This window comes from Neodiprion lecontei, chromosome 3 (genome assembly GCF_021901455.1).
Source record: "Neodiprion lecontei isolate iyNeoLeco1 chromosome 3, iyNeoLeco1.1, whole genome shotgun sequence".
In the NCBI taxonomy this organism is placed as follows: Eukaryota; Metazoa; Arthropoda; class Insecta; order Hymenoptera; family Diprionidae; genus Neodiprion; species Neodiprion lecontei.
In genome coordinates, this window is record NC_060262.1 from 39,817,417 (window position 1) to 39,835,289 (window position 17,873).

Below are 17,873 nucleotides of genomic sequence, written 5' to 3' on the forward strand. Positions count from 1 at the left end.
ACACAAGCAGAATCCAGATTCAGTAAAAAGTCGAGCAGAAGAAGCTGAGGAACATTGTAACTCATACTCAAGGGATTCGGACTGTTTCCCACTGTTCGAGGGCATGTATATCATTAAAATAACGGTCATCCGGCCAGCTTCGGAGTGTCTCAATTCAAAGATAGAGAAGAGCAGCTCGCATAATTTTCTGCTCGTTGATGAAATTCGGCACGCAATGAGAACTGCGGCGCACTGAGATGTAGGTCTGATTGTGCTGGGTGTTGTTCTATGGTCGTGTAAGTGACAATAACGACACTAGGTCATAGGCCCAGGCGGTACTTTGCGGAGTCGTTATTTTTCTCCGTGCGTGTAGTTATTAGTTATAATTTAACGAGAATGAAGTTGGTAACGTTGCTGTAACGATGCATATATTTGGGGAAAATCATTACTTCGCAAATTTAGGAATATCTGAAGCACAGTAAGCCACGATGAATAAAACGTACTCTTGCTTTGAAAAGCTCATATGCTCTAAGCATGGTGCATATCATCGTCGCGTCGCTATTTCAACGATCATCAGTCATACCTTCTACAATTACACAGTTCGAGCAGAAGCCTGCATCGAGACGTGAGACGGTTTCAAACAGACGCTCAAGAGCGATCTAATTACGCTTCGAGTGTGAACGAGAACAGTGAGTCCACCACGTTGCAGACGGTTGCAAAGTGGGCGCTATAAGCGACTAATAGCAAGTTGTCGTCATCATCGTAATCGGACTTGAACGGACGTCTGCGACGCACGCGGCTATCCTCTCACCTCGATGATGATGATGATGACTTGTGCTCATTCTGATGCAGCGTCAATGGAATTGTTGGTGTATTATTCTCGTAGCGCGAACGTTAATTGCTGTTTTAACGAGACTTTGGTTGCCCTTTGATGCTCGGTGTGCTTGAAGTGCGACGCCTAAACGTGAATTGAAAGAAAAACATGCATCGTATTCAAGTCGATTTAATTAGAAATAGCTTCCAGCGTCATTTGGAACGATTCAGGAGTCAACGACTTCGAATTCAAGGTACGCGATTCGAAAATTCAGAAGGTTGCAGCTCAAGTGGGATCCGTTACGGTCTACGCATTAACGAGCTCTGGTGGAAATTTTCACAGACTATTATCGTCACCGTTACTGGTCGTTATAATCATCGCAAACAGTGAGTTTGACGAGAAATTAAGAAAAACAACTCGATGCTGCGGGGAGGCAATAAAGAAGGAGTCGAATCGAGGGGAATTCATTACCGGAGGACATCCGAGCATCGCAGGCACGAATTAAGTGCCGTATCGTTTAACCTGCTCAATGAACTTGACAGAGAGTGTTATTACAAAATAAATTGCATCAGTATTGCGAGTACTCATACTTGTGGCTCGTTATGATGCCTGCGGTACACACAAGTAATGCACAAACTGTATTTACGGTCATTACGAAGCCGCTCGAAAAACTTTTCCTCTTTCTGTTCACGCGCTTACTTCGTTAGTCAAATCCGTGAAGCGGAATGCCTTCAAGATTTGTCAATGCGCACGTCGAAAATTATCGTTTCAATTAACTCTGCTACTCGTAACCGTTATCGAATGTTTGGAAAATTATTAACAAAGTGCTAACGCCGTGAGGGAGAACAGAAAAATGAGGCCTGCGGTCGAGACCCATGGGACTCTGGACACGGGGAAACTTTCGTCGGGATCCTCGTAACGTTTGGGAGTCACGCACCACATTAGAGGAATTCTGTTTGGCGAAGGCGATTTGGGAATTTCGGAAACACGCAGCTTGTCAGGTGATTAGAAATTTAGAAATTAATTAATTAATTAACGTGTGAAAAGTTGAAGTGAATTAATTAATTAACGAATCGGTGTCTGAAACTTGACCTCACGATCGCGTCGAATGGATTTCCTGCTCGGAAACTGTGACGGACTTGAGGCTTGAAATTCCCCATTTTATGGTGTCGATAAGTTTCAAGGTTTGTGAAATCGTCTTTGTTCCAAATCCTAAACCACTGGCATAAATCCTATATCGTATATTCACTTAGCACTTCTCAGCCGAGCCGAACGTCGAGAAAAACAACTGAATTTTTACAGCTACGTTGAAAAGGAGCGTTAAAGCATTGTCTTTTATAAGCTAAGGGCAGTTTGTCAAAGCGGAGTCTCGTCCTGAAGTAATAAAAAACGAAGTAAAAAACAGGCAACCCCCCGACAAAGACAACTTTTCACTGGGGAGAAGACGAAGTAGTTGGAAACTTTTTGTGGTAATGTCTATTCACGTAACTATGTATCTAATATACATACATAATATATATATATATATATATATATGTATATACATGCGTAAATTATACATATAGTGGAAAATTGAAAGTTTCGTGGCATCAACGTTGCTGCGTGGGAAGAAAAATGTACGGATAGTCGACTGGCAGGTTTTTTTTCTCTTTCCATTTTGCTTCGACTTCTAGGATTTGTAGTTGCGTACCTAGACGAGGTTCGTGAATATGTTCGAGGACTTTCCGATCTTCGTGGGATATCCCATACGTCGTGAACGATGCCAGTCGACATTTCATTGTTTCAGGAGTGCGGAAATCAGCGCAGGAAATAAGAATTTCTCTTTTCTTTTCTCAGAGCAATGCGTTTCCTGTTGGAACGAATTTCCTCGCCCGTTTCTTCACACGTATAACGAGTCCGAGTCTCTCTGTCTGGAGTATAAGGATGTCGAAGCGAAGAATCACCTGGCGCATAAACGAAGGTGAGATGAATAATCACGATGACATAATCACCGTCTGAATTTCAGTCTGTTTCACGCATCTCGTCGTCGTAAAGCAATAAACATACCGAGTTGCCTTTGTGAGATCGTAAATGAATCCAGCCAGCACCGAACGAGAAGTCAAACAGAATTAGCATTTGTTTGAGGAGCGGAGAGTGAAAAACACTCTCGGTCTCAAAATGTCCATCATACGCGATCAAACGCCAACACCTTCATATATGAGACACACGATAACTGCAATAATTGTGAAAATTTTGTAACAAAAGCTCTGACTTTGAGGTCACTCGAAGAATTTCCATTGCATACACGTTGAGAAGTGTGTGCGCGGAGGAAACGAACCAGCAGAATTGGCGAAAGCAAATTTGAACCAGACGTATCGAGGCTCGCACTAGCGTCGATTCGTGCCCACTTTTTTGCACAATCCATTGGAAGCAGAGAAGAAATATTTTTAGTGTCTAGACTCTTACGCGGCGCCGTGTAGAGGCAGTTAGATTTTATCGATTTGAGGCAATTCGGTTTTCCTACCTTCCACGCATCGCGACATTTTTTATGATTAATACTGTCTTTATCACGGGCGTGCGAACCTTCGAACTGGCTGGTCCACTTCAACCGGACCATTATTCGAACTATCGAAAATGACAAGCGTGTCTCCAATCACCTGGACTTCAAGAAGCTCGATTACGTTTCTTCGCGACGTCAATGACCGATCGTCACCCTGCCAAAAATTAAAATGGACCACTCCTCGGGCTGAATTTTTTGCAATCAGGTTTGCTCGATCGATCAATGCTCTCCTTTTTCATCGAGGATCTCGAGGACGGCTCGCGTCTGTGGTCATCGTCTCTTCAAGTATGTCGCCTAATGGATTCTTACTGATAAATTGGCAACGGAGATTGTTACGGGCCGTGGACAATGATCTGTGCGTCAAATTATTCTAGCGGGTGTAAAAGGAAGAACTCTTTTCGAGAAGCTGTTCGTGGGAAAACGAATCGAGCCGGTCGACTCTAAGGTGACTTCCATTGCTAAGGTGCCCATTGCGTGATGTGCGTGTGGGACAGTTGATGAAAATCAGTCGTATAATATTAGGTACTCACTGTCTTTGTGAGTCACGGCCGGCCGATTAGACTTAATTACGCTCCATTGAATCTCCGTTTCTGCGCGATGACGTATTCCAAGGCTTTGATATCCGGCGAAGCAGAGTAAACATCGTTAGAGCGGTTCCGAAAGAAACGTTTGCAATCAGCACGCAGTGACGAGCGGCATGGAATTGTGGAATTTTGCATTTTTACTATCTCATCGACAAACCGCCGAGAGTAAACTGCAGTTACGGACGCATCGGGTTTGGTCACATTACTGAAAAGCATCAATTGGCCGGACAATTGTTCTTTTTGGAATTGTTCTTTCCATATAGACTGCTGCAACTTACACAGCCTTTGAATATCGAGACTGTATTTACAAACGGGTGTTAAAAGTCGCTTGTTATTCAACGAGGAAAGTGACATCACTGTTCTTGAATCACGTTAAATATTCACGCATGTCATCGCTGATTGAATCGCTTGGATAAATGAATTACCTGAGCATGATAATTTAGCCGGTGTCGCCGCGTTTGTGAATTTGGATTCTGCGAAGCGACCGACAATCAACTCTTGCATTCAGAATCATTTACACTTTTGTTTCTCGTAAAAGTCTTACGCGTGTTCACGGCCCTGAATCAGGCATGCCGTAGTTGTAGGATTCGTTACGGTGAGTCAGGTCAGAACAACACGTTCATTTGAATACCGTGCCTCAGGACTGTCAATGAAATGAGTTGATTCATCCAAGAGTTTTCGCGGAAAATTCAACGTCACTTTTCCCGTAAACTGACCACGCATCACTGCTCAAGAATTTTCATTACTGAGGGTTGTGTTTTATCACGGCAGAGAGAGTTTCTGCTTTTTCCTTCTAATTAGGTATTACGAAGTGCTGATCCAGAGTTGTTCGTAGCTCTGCCAACTATCGTCGTAACGACGCGTTCACTGCGATTTACCCCAGCAGCTCGTGACATTAAGTGATCGTTGAACTTGGAAGTGGCGGTGAACTTCACGAAGCAAATCGGAATGCCCCATTGGTTGAAGTTATATCTGCTCGGGAAATCACCGATACCTGCATTAAATTCACCGCAATCAATAACCGCGATACGTGATACAGAAGTAAAAGTCCTCCAATTGGAAACACGTAATTTCAGAATAGCGCTAATGAGATCAAGGGTGGAATTTCATACAAGTAATTCCATCTGCTATGTATACCTTATATATATGTATGTTTTATATATCTTTTGCACCCGGGAGTAACCGAGTCAATACTTTCATCCAAGCTTTCCTCCATAATTAATACCTAGATATGTAATAGATAGCTGGCGGGTAAGTTTTATTACATCTAATTAAACGACAGGCAATTTCACGAATGCGAGAACAGCAAGGTGTTCTTAAGTGAAACTAAACGGGAAAGCTTGTCTCCGTTCGAAATATCGTCAAAGTTATCTTTACCCTGTTTCAATCAGATTCAGTATACGTATATCGGAGTCCCTTTCGCCATAGAACAGAAGCTTACGTTCACCAATCCAATTCGAAAAATCTTGTCATCCGATTCAGTTTCTCTTCTCTTCGTCGAGTCCACGAGTTAAAGTACGATTAAAAAGAAATGAATGAGGACGATACGAGGCGGGAAAATTACGTAGAACATAAAAATGAGCTCGAGGCGCGGTTGCACACAGCGTTAGTCGATTCCTGAGCATGAGATTACGTCGCCTCATTCAAGACCCGCGTTTGCCTAGCCATGCAGGTGTGAGAGCGATAAGGTATCTCTCGCCTGGGGAGCTTATTGTTAGTTTACACGCGTTACTCGCTGGATGACAACCGCTATATACATCTATGGCTCAAGAATAATTGTCACGCCTAATGTAAACAATGAAAATGGCGTTTCTCAGGCTGCTTGTGTGCGTGTGTTTTTCCCTGTGGGAAAAAACGGGGCAAAGACAATCGAGACAACCGAGTCGCAAGGCGCGTTACGCAACGTCCAACTCGACCTGCGAGAAGAAGACGCAGTCGACTACGACGACGACGATGATGATGACGATGATGTCACCGTCGCAAACGGAGCAGACCTGCAGACTGCATGCGACGCAAATTTCGCACTACTCGAGTCCAACAACACGTGCTGAAATCGCGTAAACAAAACGGTCTTGTTTGAGTTTTGTAACGGTTACCCACACCGCTGTGTAAGCCTGATTTCCTCATGAATATACCATTCGGAGTCCAATGATGATTCCATTTGCTCTGTCATTCACGTTCGATAAAACCACAGTCTACGGAAACCTCATCGACGACTGTAAGGGTTGCCACTGCAGAGCAAAGGGCATGAGTTCAAGATGAACCGTGAACTCGTAACCCTAATTTTCACCCTCTTGACTCGACTGAAGATGGTCCTGATCAGGACATGGTGAAGCTGAAAGGGTATAACGATCACTTCGTTGAAACGTGAGAGAGAATTTCTCGCGCTCCATCTCTCGCATGGCAGTCTGTAGGAGTGGGATTCACCCTTGGATGAGGGGGTGGAAGGCTTTCAAAGCGAGATCCAATGCGTGTCTGCGAAATTTAAACGCCGTGCGGTGAAACTTTAATCTTCCGAAACCGCAAAGTATCCCGTGGCATCGGAAAAGCCCTTTGCGAGACTTGCTGGACGGGTGGATGCAGGCGATAAAATTTCGCGTGTATAACGACGTCTGGAAGCCGAGGCGACGAGGAGAACGAGAAAAAGGATAAGCTGAAGCAGAAGCGGGAAGCCGGGAGAAAAACTAGCCGACGATGAAAGAGGAACGCGTTGCTTCTCTTCTCCGGGGTCATCGAGCCGGGTGCTGCGGTTATCTTGATGACGCAAGCTCCACCGGATATGGAACAGACCCCGAGGGTTAAGAGCCAGTAATGAATTAATAGGAAAGCTAATGACTCATTAATTCGTGAGAGAAATACAACAGCGGTCTGCATCAGTCGACTTGCATACCGCAGTTTCTAATTGAACGGAACTTGACTTGGAGGTCGAAAATGACAGGACAAAACAGTCGAGAGTACAAAAAATGTCACCCAAAACTGAAAGGTTGAGGAAAACTCCGCGAAATATTGATACAAAAAAAGTGCAAATTGAAGCGTGACATTTTCATTGCCAACGCTGCGCTATCTGACCAGAAATTATTATACGTTCGTGAATTAACAGGTGCAAGGGAAAATATGAGGGAAGAAAAGGGAAGGACGGATGTTCCGAAACACCGAGGCCATTGTCCGGAGAGGTTGATCGATCCCGATGTCGAAGAAACCGGCGACGTGCTTTCATTCGGTTTCCCGCGAATCCCTTGAACCTTTTTTTTTTATCTATTTTCTGAATCTCGAGCTAATTGCCATTTGCAGTAATTGCAGCAGAAATTGATCACTTTTTATTCTCCGACGAGGTGCGAACGAGTCTGCAGAGATTATCGCGCTAACGCGAGACAATTGGCAGAAATGGAAAGAATTTCCGTTGCAATTCCTGCGGTATGTTTGCAAAATAGTGAAACAGAATGAATATCCATGTGCTGCGAATGGCCGAGCATGGATTTAGGTGAGAGAAATTGTAATTTACGCATCATGTACGGGTTTCTAATTTTCTAAAATCGTATGTTATTAAACGTAGAATAAAAATCTCCGCGACGAGAACGTCGAACGTGACGTCAAGCCGAAACGTCGACAACGCGCCAATCGGATCGTAGCACAGCGGTAAATTTGGACCTGTAAATATCTCGTTAATAACTTTGGCAATATTACAGATGAGATTACGAATCTCGTTTCACGACCTGTAATTCTCACGAGTCAGGCAAAGTTGGTCAATATAACCGGGTTAATTACCCACCGATTATTACTCTCGTTTTTTGAGAGGATATCAGGTGCGAGTTACGAGCTTTGATAAACGGGAGCAAATACGGATTTCTTCGGAATTGTTATAGCTCGTTATAAAATGCCATTTTTCAGGCCGGAAAATTTCCCAGTACGAGAAATCATTTCATTTTCGCCATTTCGCAGAATAAACGATTGATTCTGACAGGGGTAAAAGGAATTTTATATTGTTTCAACTACCGGTATAAAGTGCTTTTAGATCACAAAAGGAATAAAACGATGATTGCCAGTTTAATACGAACAGTAATTGTTGTACATCCGCAAAGCGAAATCGAAGCGAAATTGATACGCATTCAGCGAGGATTGTTCGAATCAGGAAAAATGGGTAATATTTACATGCGCAGTTATTATAAATGGCGGATAGCTGATGGGAATTTTTATTGTCCCTCGTGTACATTAATTGTTGACAAAAATAGAGGAAGCAGAGAATGTCGGGAATTTTTCCGGGTAAAAAAAATTAACCCGCGTCGGATCGTACAATATAATTGCTATCGACGATATTGGGGAATGAAAGTGGATGAAAACCGGATGAAACTTGCAAATGAAACCATGGCATAGAGTATATTTAGATCCGAAGTGGCAACACCGAGAGGAAATAGGTTGAGCGAAAAAACGAGGTTGAAACGACCTGTTAAAAAATTCCATTAGGGAATGTAGCCGAAGGGTCTTATTGAAGGGTCGTACAGTCTGACTCGAAAGTAGTCCCCGCATTATTAGCCTGCTGATTTGGACTCTCGAAAGTGTTTCTTTACCTGTCCGAAGTCGCAACGAAAATCAACCGAAATATTTGACCGTAATTTTCACCTCCTTGTCCGTGCCGAAAATGCATATAATCCAAGAGTCACGACGTCACTTTATACCTGTTGGTAGCTACTCACTTAGCAAGGTGGCGCAATCCTGAAGAGCGGACGTAAGTAGATCGCGACCCAATTACCTTGCATTCAAGACTTCTCCTTATTCTTCTTCTTCTTCTTCTTCTTCTTTCCGAGCGAAATTGCTGACCCAGTCTTATAGCTGAGAGCAGCCGGCAAGTTTTCCTCTTCATTTTCACCTCGCACTCTCAAGACCGCGCACATTCTTCTCTACCGTCATTCAGTCCATCGCTTGGAGACCTTCTGGAGGTCCCTGAAATGGACGATCCCAGAAATGGGTACCGCAAGGTACCACCTTGAGTAATGAGATGACATCTGGATTTTCGAGTCTTCTCGATCAAGTCCCTGGAATGAATAATCCTCACTCGACCGAGCAGCCTCTTGTTCAAACAACGTCACAGCTCGGATTCCTCTCTTTTCATTCCCATTTCATCTATAAACCCCCGTGTTTCATCTCCTCGATTTTTGTATCCAATTTACCCAGGACCGGCGCTTGGTCCCCAAGAATTTCTGAGCCACTAAATATCCGTCCATGAGTCACAGGGTGATCCCTTCAACCGGACAGTCAGTGGCAGGTAGAATTTTTATTTGTATGGGAGGGTTTCCAACCTGCGCAGCTTCTTTGTCCTCTTCGTTTCGTCGCTTTCGTTCCCGTCCGACTCCTATTCCTTCATAAATTCCTTATTCTATTCGTCTGCGCGTTTTCTCAAATAGTCACAAATAAAAAAATTAGAACCTTGGCCAAGTGTACCCTCATAAACGTCGCGAGAAACGCTCGCCGAATAATCAAATGATCTACAACTGATGATCGACGATTTTTCTAATTACGGATACAGCAAAAGGGCGGAAAACGAAGTATTGTAAGTAAACGTTTTCACACCTTGCGAGAGAATTCAGCGATTCTTCGGCCGAGTCCCCATTTCACTCTGTTTTTCCATTCATATTATGGACTTCGTCGACTTTCGTAGGGATTATTTTACGACGGCTATGAAAGGGAGTCGAGACGAGCTGCAACCCCGTGTGAAAATATTCCAGTTTCTGAGCGGGTCTCTTTCTCCTCGTCTCCACCTTCCTCTCCTCTCTGTCTATTCCCTTTGGAGTATTTATTATCCTCCTCGAGGCTTTGGATTCAAGGTCTACGTTGGTCTGAAAGCAATTGACCAAGTGCATAATTCAAAATGGCCCCGTGTTTTCTCAACGATGATATATTTCCTCCGCGTTGCTTTTCATAAAAGTAAGCGCTGATAAAACCAACACGGCCGCGGTAATCCTTGTTAGCCGAGTCTTTTCCCCTGAAGTGGACACAAGGAATTATCAACGAATCGAGAGAATATGTCAGCCTGCGCAAAGCCGCCTGACCGAAACGAGATAAGCCGAAAAATCTCCGCTTTTCTCTTCCCTGCGAAATATTCAATTTCACGAACGCACTTGACCCTTTCACTCCATGGAATTTGCACAACAATTTATAGCGCCAAAGCTGTTTCTGTTCTTTTAATTACTTCGAACTCACTGGCGCTTTACTCTTCGGTGGAATTTTCCCGGTTCTAATTTACACGGCCCTTGAATTACTGGGTTGAAATAATCACCGGGATTAATTTTTATCCGATCCCTCGGTGTGGATTAAATCTTGTTAATGAACCACACTGCGATTATTCTTCGTCGGCGCATCAACCCTGACTACACGTTTTTCAGGTGTAAAATATACACGCCCAGCATTTGGTTCCACGAATTTGGGTTACCGATGGCCAATTCTTTACCGCCTTGAAAACCGGTCAACGAACTTCTTCGCCGGAGGCTTAAAAGAAGCCGGGATAATCGAGCCGCGGTCCATTGGCGAGAAAGTTTTGCACCGAGCTGCTGTTGCATCTGAATTCAAGAGCCACGTCCGGAATTTGTATTCTTTTTACTCCGTTTCTCTTCCGATTTATGTACTCATTTTCCTGTCGCATAAACGGGAATGTTACGGCCTCTTCTATCGTTCCTGCAAACATCGCAGTTTATGCCATCGAGTTAATCCTTCCTGGCGATTAAAGTCTTACGCTTACGCAGCGGACACTTAACGGCGACTTTGTATTTTTACGACGCTGATTGCACTGACAAGATTGCGACAAAGAGTTTGGCCCGAGAGATATTATTGCGTAAATGAGAGTGAACCGCGTTTGATTTAAACAATTTCAAGGTTTGACATTTTTACTTCACATCTGCTGTTCGGTTAATCACACACGTGCTTTTACATTCTGCATAATTATATGTATACGTGGTATAGACTTATGTAAAATTTTCCATAAATTTGCAATATATTTGAAAGTGTGTTACGTTTTGTCGATAACGAATCGGCGTGTATTATAATTACATTGACTCGCGTGGCACACTAAAATTGAAAAGTGCCGAACGATTCTGGCGATCAACGGATGAAACGCGCCGTCAGATTCCTAGATACGGAAGAAATATTATTATAAATACGAAAGACAGTCAAACTTTTCATACGCTTTTTAAAATTTCTCGTTTACGTAATTATGCATTAGAGAAATGAATACATCACATCGACTCTGTTTCGATCCAATAAAAACTTGAGCGAGAACTCTCGGCAGTGATTTTAAACTCCGGACGATCGCAAATGTTTAAAACTTTTAACGTGCAGCGTAAAAACTTCCCGAAGATTAGTTCCCTCGATAATTCCTCCGATCGGTTTTCACCTCTCTCCTTCGACATACTCCGCGGAAATATTCTGGCGAACAAATTTTCCGTAATGAAAATCAAACAAAGTAACTCGGAGCGCTTTCGGAAGTAAAGCTGACGGATCGTTTCGAGCTGACAGCGAGTTTCTGGAATCATGGCTTGGCCCGAGACCCCTCTACCTTCGGAACGTGACGTACCTGCCAGAGGTCAGAGGTCACTTGGTGTGCCACTATAACTTCTCAGCTCTCCAAGATCCACGAGACGACGAACTGCGATGTTAGACGCACCAAGAAGAACCGCTCGCTCTTCGCCAAGACGTTCAAGTTCTTACCACGTGATTAAAGTAGCCTCACCAACGGTTTCCAAACAGCTGTAAGGAACCTTCTACCAAAATCACAGTTCATAGACGACGATGTACACCGAATCGCTGATCGTCGTGATCCACTTTCCTTCGCGATGCGGTTACTTCATTACGTTTCATCATTCGGTAAGAGAGACGATAATTCTTATACGTGGGTTTTGAAACCACTGCACTTGGGAATGAATCGTTCTATTTTGTTTTATTTTTTTTAGGGGAATGTCAGGTAGTATATTCATCCGTTTGCAAGAATAATCCATTAATTTTCATCGCGTTGCTTTAGCCAGATATATCACTTTTGGGAATATATTACCAAGTCTGAATAGTCGACGAGTGAAAAGAATCATCAATTTGAAGGTTTGACTACTATTTTTTCATATTTAATAACGCAGATGTCTCGATGCCAAATCGAAAATTTATCTGATGTCAATTGTTTACATTTCCGAATAACTGTTACTCGAGGTTTGTTCTGTGGAATGCAACCATTCATGCTTCAAAGTTCATTAAAAAATAACGTAAACCAAAGCATGAGAAGTCTAGGATTGGGTTGAAATTTTCTGCACATATCGTTTTGAGTCGTTGAAATCCAGGATCAAGCTAATCTTTGTTCCGGGACGAAATCATCAACGAAAATCGACGAATGAATGAACCGAAGCATGCAACGATACTGAATTCGGTTCGTTGGGATTTCGGGACCTACGTGAATCAACTTACGATCACTGGAATGAAATTTTTCAATCAAAGTGAGCGGAAGGTTTCCCGCAGTAACGTAATTTCCGACTACACACACGATGCAGGCCAGGTAAGATCGATTCGTAATTCAAATTAGATTGGAACCGGTACGGAATGAGGTCTGATTGCCGGGGTCAGCGTGCTGCTCTCCTCTCCTCTCCTTCCCATTCGAAAAATAAGGACGCTTGTGATTTTCGAGGAGTTAACAATTCAACGATTCGTATAAACAGAAGTAGGTGTCCGTCTTAAACTCGTAGATTACGCGTGCCATGAAATGATAATGTTATACATATTCCTCTTTGCTCAACGTATGTTTTGTATCTGATGATACACGTTACGCGTATAATTCATTTTATTCGTGTTATATTTTTTCTTCCTTTTCCTCGTGTAATTTGCGATACTTCATTAATTAGCTGGAAATATGTGCATGACTGATCCCTCGATCTTGGACTCTAGTAAAAATAGTCATGTGGAAATTTGTCTGGTTAAAGATTAACAAAGAAACGATTTACATTCTACACAAAGAAATGAGATTTCGTAATTAGTACAAGTTGGACTTACTAAACGATTAGTCTGAGAAAAGTTATGCGCTTCGAACGTATCCACGAACTGATTAACTTCAATAAACTCAGTTTTCTTTTACGTGATTCAAACTATTATTCACAGTTCTGCGCAAAGTGTTTAATAAATCGGTGAGTAATATTTTTTCTTGTAAAAAATTACTACCTTTTTCACCATATTTGGCTTACTTGAATAAACAATATCAGCGGACTCAGCGCATAACCTTTCTACCCTTCTTGTTTCCGAATGAATAATGGAGGTTCAAATTTTCACGTGAAAAATAAACGCAGAGTTCGTTTTTCAGAAATTACAGGGCTGGGTTTAACAATGAAATCACGTGATGAAAACGCGATAAATACTCCAAAGTCCGTTATATCCAAGCAATTTATTTTCGTCACGCGTGTTTCGCAGTTCCTATAATTCCTAATATCCGCGACAAAAACGGTCTTTGTTGACAAGAAATTGTGGGTGCAGCTCGGCGGCTAGGATTACATTAGAAAGCTTTGACAAATTATCGGACAGAATTTCCTTGCGGCTTCGAGAAGTCGGCGTTCGACTGCAACTCAGGCCAAACGGCGAGCAGTCGTATTCCATCTTGATTTGCTCGTTCCTCCCGGATCATCCCTTTATCCCACAAAATATACGCAGAGCATTGATTTTGTGCCAAAACGTCGGCTGAGTTTCGACGCTATTGTTACACGGTTTCATGCGGTCGGCATGCGATAAGCCTGCACGGAATTCCGTTCACCGCATCAATCATTTTGCTCACTGTGCTGCTCGATTAGTTTGTTGGACACAAATGCATTTTGATACCGTTGCTTATGCTGCAAGGTTGCAGGTTTTAAACCGGAAAATCCTGCTTAAAATTAATGTGAAGCAGATAGTGACAATGTTCCTTCGATGAGGAAGAGGGGAACGTGTAACTTCTGTAATCGTATGTTTTTTCAAGATTTTTGTTATAAAAAAAAAATGGAACATTCTACCGAATTAGCATAAATCATATCTCAAAATATACGATGTAAGGTACATTGACAAATTTTTTTAGACTATAATATTTCAAATTGGCGGCACTGCAGCTGCTGGAAGCCGGCACCTCAAATTTTCGTCGACAAGTACACAAAAATGAAATTTTATTGTTAAAATGCATTAATAAATTTTGGATGACGTAGAGAAGAGAAATCAAAATTAAAAATTTATAACCATTGTTTTATTAAATCACTCATTTCTGTATAACAATAAATAAAAAACCATGTCTGTTATTTTTTTAAAAAAGAAACTTGAACGTCATGTAATAGCCGGTAAGTTGCAAAATATTTCTAAAAACTTTCATCTGAATCGTTTGAAAGATTGTAGTCTAAAAAAATTTATCAATATATCTTACATCGTAAATTTTAAGATACGCTTTGTGTTAATTCCATAAACTATTCCATTTCTGTATAAAAAAAAAAGAATCTTGAAAAAACGCAAGCTTACAGGAGTTTCCTTCCTTAAGCTGTTTGAAATTAGCCACTCATAATTGAACAGGGCACTTGATCGTCTGTTCGATAATTTCGACGTGCAGGTGTATCAACGAGCTAATCAAATGGTCAAACCCTGAGCAAACAAGGGCTTGGCAACGACGCAGCTACCTTCAAGATGGATGAGAACAAGACGAGGGGGTTTGCGGAAGGTTTGATATCCGATTACGTTCACGTTACGCGGACGACAAACGTTGACTCGGTGTATTAATACGTCGCAATAATTATGTGTACATGATGTCAGTGTCCCGTGTGTGGGATGGATTTTCGCATTTATTTGCCGCAGATAAAAGGTTCTAGCCATCCACGCGGAGAATGACGACACGACATGCGGAAGAGTAAAATTAGGTATTAATAAACGAGGCAAATATTCGCGATATGTATAACTGACGCGTGAAAAAAGCCAATTACGAATTGAACGATCCCCCATTTTTTTTTTTTGTTTTTTTTAGACAAAAGTTGCGGCGACACTTTTGTCAAGCTAATTGCGGCAGGGTATTATTATCGCAAAGACGACAATTTAAAAGTAACGATATCTTGTAGAAGAGTCGAAATACCAAAATACAATTAAACAAACTATCGTTCGACTGACAAGACGTTACGGCTCGTACTTATTACGCAGTTGTATAATCGAGTTGGCCATATAAGTGGAATGTGGGTATACCTATGTTAAAGGATTGCGTATAGTCGGTACGAATGTCGTACCGCAAATGGGGTTTTGAAATCGGTGATAAAGAACATTACGAGATAAAGAGGTTGAAAGAAATAACGAGAGAAGAGAATAGACGGAACGGAAAAGATATAAATAAAAATAAAAAAAAAAAAGGAAAAAAAGAAAAAAACCACTGAAAGTCTCTTTAACGACCTGACGAAATCGTTTGAAATTCGTTTTACGTGCGTATTCTATTTTATTTAACCTGCGTAGGTACGTTAAATGAGTACTGGCTGGGAACTATCTTGCAAAACTACTTAACATGAACTTCACGTGAATCGAATCAAGACTGTGCACTTAAAGAAATATCATTTCCCAAGCCTCAGCACCCTTTGATCCTCTTTTCCTTTCAGCCAAGACCGATTCGCCGACTGCAGTATCTGTGCCTTGTGTTTGATCCGTTAATCGACGTATCGATCATCGGCTGACAAACGGTGCAGATTGGACCAGTGTACATAGCTGAAGAATAGACGCGTTTGCATCCGCAGCCGAAAGGAGCTGACACTAAGCACAGCAATATCGGCTGGTGTCAAAAGGCGATGTGGACACGTGGGCATCTCATTAAAAGTTAACAGAGTACGGATAGCAACACGGCATTACGAGCAGTTGTTCTAGGATTGTCATATTGACAGGAGAAATCAGAGCCACTGAATGGAGCGTGGCTCGGTGACGTGGAATGCCGTTGCCTCTCGGTTGAGCGAGGATAAAAAAAAAAGGTAATGCGAGCAAATGCAGAGGGACAGACGTACGTCGGTTCATCTACTTCTTGTTTGTTCCTTTTTCCAATCTTCACCCGATAATCGAATGTACAAACCGAACGACGAACTTCGTCTCATCGTAGATTCGAAACTTCGGCTCGAATACACCTTTGAACATGTATTGAATTTCCTCGACTGGAGATCTTCTCCTCGGAAGTATTGAAACTATGACGAAGCCAGTCAATTATGGATTGTGAATGTATTTGCATACGAAAGCGGTCGGTTCTGAATCGTGAAGTAATCGTAGCTGGAAGGTTTTTTAATACACGATAAGGCATTTTTTTTTTTCAAATGGAATTAACTCTTGGGATCACGATTCATCGGCATAAGCTGCACGTGATGCTGTTATTGATTAGCTGATTAGTGACTACAAGCGGCTCAAAGAATCGACGCACAGTATTTACCGCACCCACGGATGGATCAAGGTGGTTCCGTCATTCGTCAGGCTCGAATCGATCAAATTTTACAACCAAAGTTCCGCGGTCATTGATCGGTATGCAAGGTACGTCCAACTCGTAATCACGCAATTTGACATCACGGAGTCCGTCAAGATCGTAAATCGTGTTGGCTGAGGTGAGACTTTAGGTGTGAAAGGTCACCGTATTCGTAAAGTACGTCCGTCCAATGAGTGCGAGTATGACGAGCGATTGAAGATACAGCTGAAAGGGTCGAATGAATGAAATGGGATTTTAATGAAAGGGGGTTAATTATCACATAGCCATATTGAAATTGCAAATAGGCGTCACAGATCGATTAACGAACGTGCGTCTTCGTACTTACACGTGATGATATCGGCGAGAAAACATGACCAGCTTTCGCCGATTACTCGAATCTCGATCGATCTAATCACGAATCAGCATTCAGGTGGCACAAGGTATATTCTCAAATGAGGTGATTCTGCGAAAGATTAGAAATTGAAAAGAAAAGAGAAGCCTAGCGGTTAGCGGATTGAAATCTTACGGGAATCGACGATCCGCTGAAAACGGGTATCGGAAACTCGTTAGGATATACAATCCCTTGCCGCAAAAGTGCAAAAGGGGATGGGAATGAAAAGAGTATAATGGAAAAACCCAAAGTGGGAAAAAGAATACACCGACAAATCGTCGAGCAAAAAGGGACTTTTTTCAGACCGTCGCTGCGTTACTTTCCGCCACATTACGGTGTTTCAATATGCACGTTATTATATCCCATAAAGCGCAAAGACATGCGCGGTTGGACTTGCAATGCACCTGGGCAAAAAACGAATACTGCATCTATATCCAGGAGCACGTAAAGACGTAAAGAAGCGCATCAAAGCTAAACAGCGTCTCTCAACGATTCGTACAATGTATTTCATTCCAAATTTCTTGTTCGAGGGAGAACGTGCAAAGCAACGATATTCACTTACAGAAAATCACCGCGTTGCTTTGAACAAGACTCGCCGATCGTTTTCCGCCGGTTATTCGTAGCAGGTATCGTTCGAACGGAAGCTATTCTTACGGGCACTTGTACCGGTTGTTACTCTCCAAGATAAAATCTTGGACTCGAGGCTTCGACTCTGCTCGAACCCGATCTTCTTATTGGTATTAATCGTTTCGGAGCAAAAAGTCGTCTCGCCTTTAAAGATCGAATGCCGACTATCGCATCGTTCCGTAAATCGTTAGTCCGTGGTTCCGAAATGGTACTCATCCATATAAATCGTAACGACCGCCACGAGCACGAGCCCCCGAATATTCAATGATCGAGCTAAACGATAGGGTTCCAAACCTGCACTGTCTCGCCAATAACAACCAGACAGGTAATTTTACGAGGACGAAGTTAGCAAGGTTACCGTAATGATGCATTTTTAGGAAAAATCGCTACTCAGCACCTTTGGCAATGTCCGAAATTTAGTGAACCATGATAAGACGTAAGACAAGACATACTCTTATTTTGAAAAGCCGACTCCTTTAAAACCATTCTAAAATTCTGTAATG

At 42.3% G+C, this 17,873-nt stretch overlaps 2 protein-coding genes across 2 annotated transcripts in view; one reads left to right on the plus strand and one right to left on the minus strand.

Annotated features, from left to right (window-relative positions):
- LOC107219639 overlaps positions 1–17,873 on the minus strand; it is a 28,373-nt gene that overhangs the window by 9,809 nt on the left and 691 nt on the right. The window lies entirely within an intron of this gene.
- LOC124293470 overlaps positions 1,652–17,873 on the plus strand; it is a 40,679-nt gene continuing 24,457 nt past the window's right edge. Inside the window, exons 1-2 of the mRNA XM_046734349.1 lie at positions 1,652–1,794; positions 2,630–2,753. Coding sequence (XP_046590305.1) covers positions 1,669–1,794; positions 2,630–2,753 — 250 coding nt within the window. The 5' untranslated portion in view covers positions 1,652–1,668. The remainder of the gene's footprint in view (positions 1,795–2,629; positions 2,754–17,873) is intronic.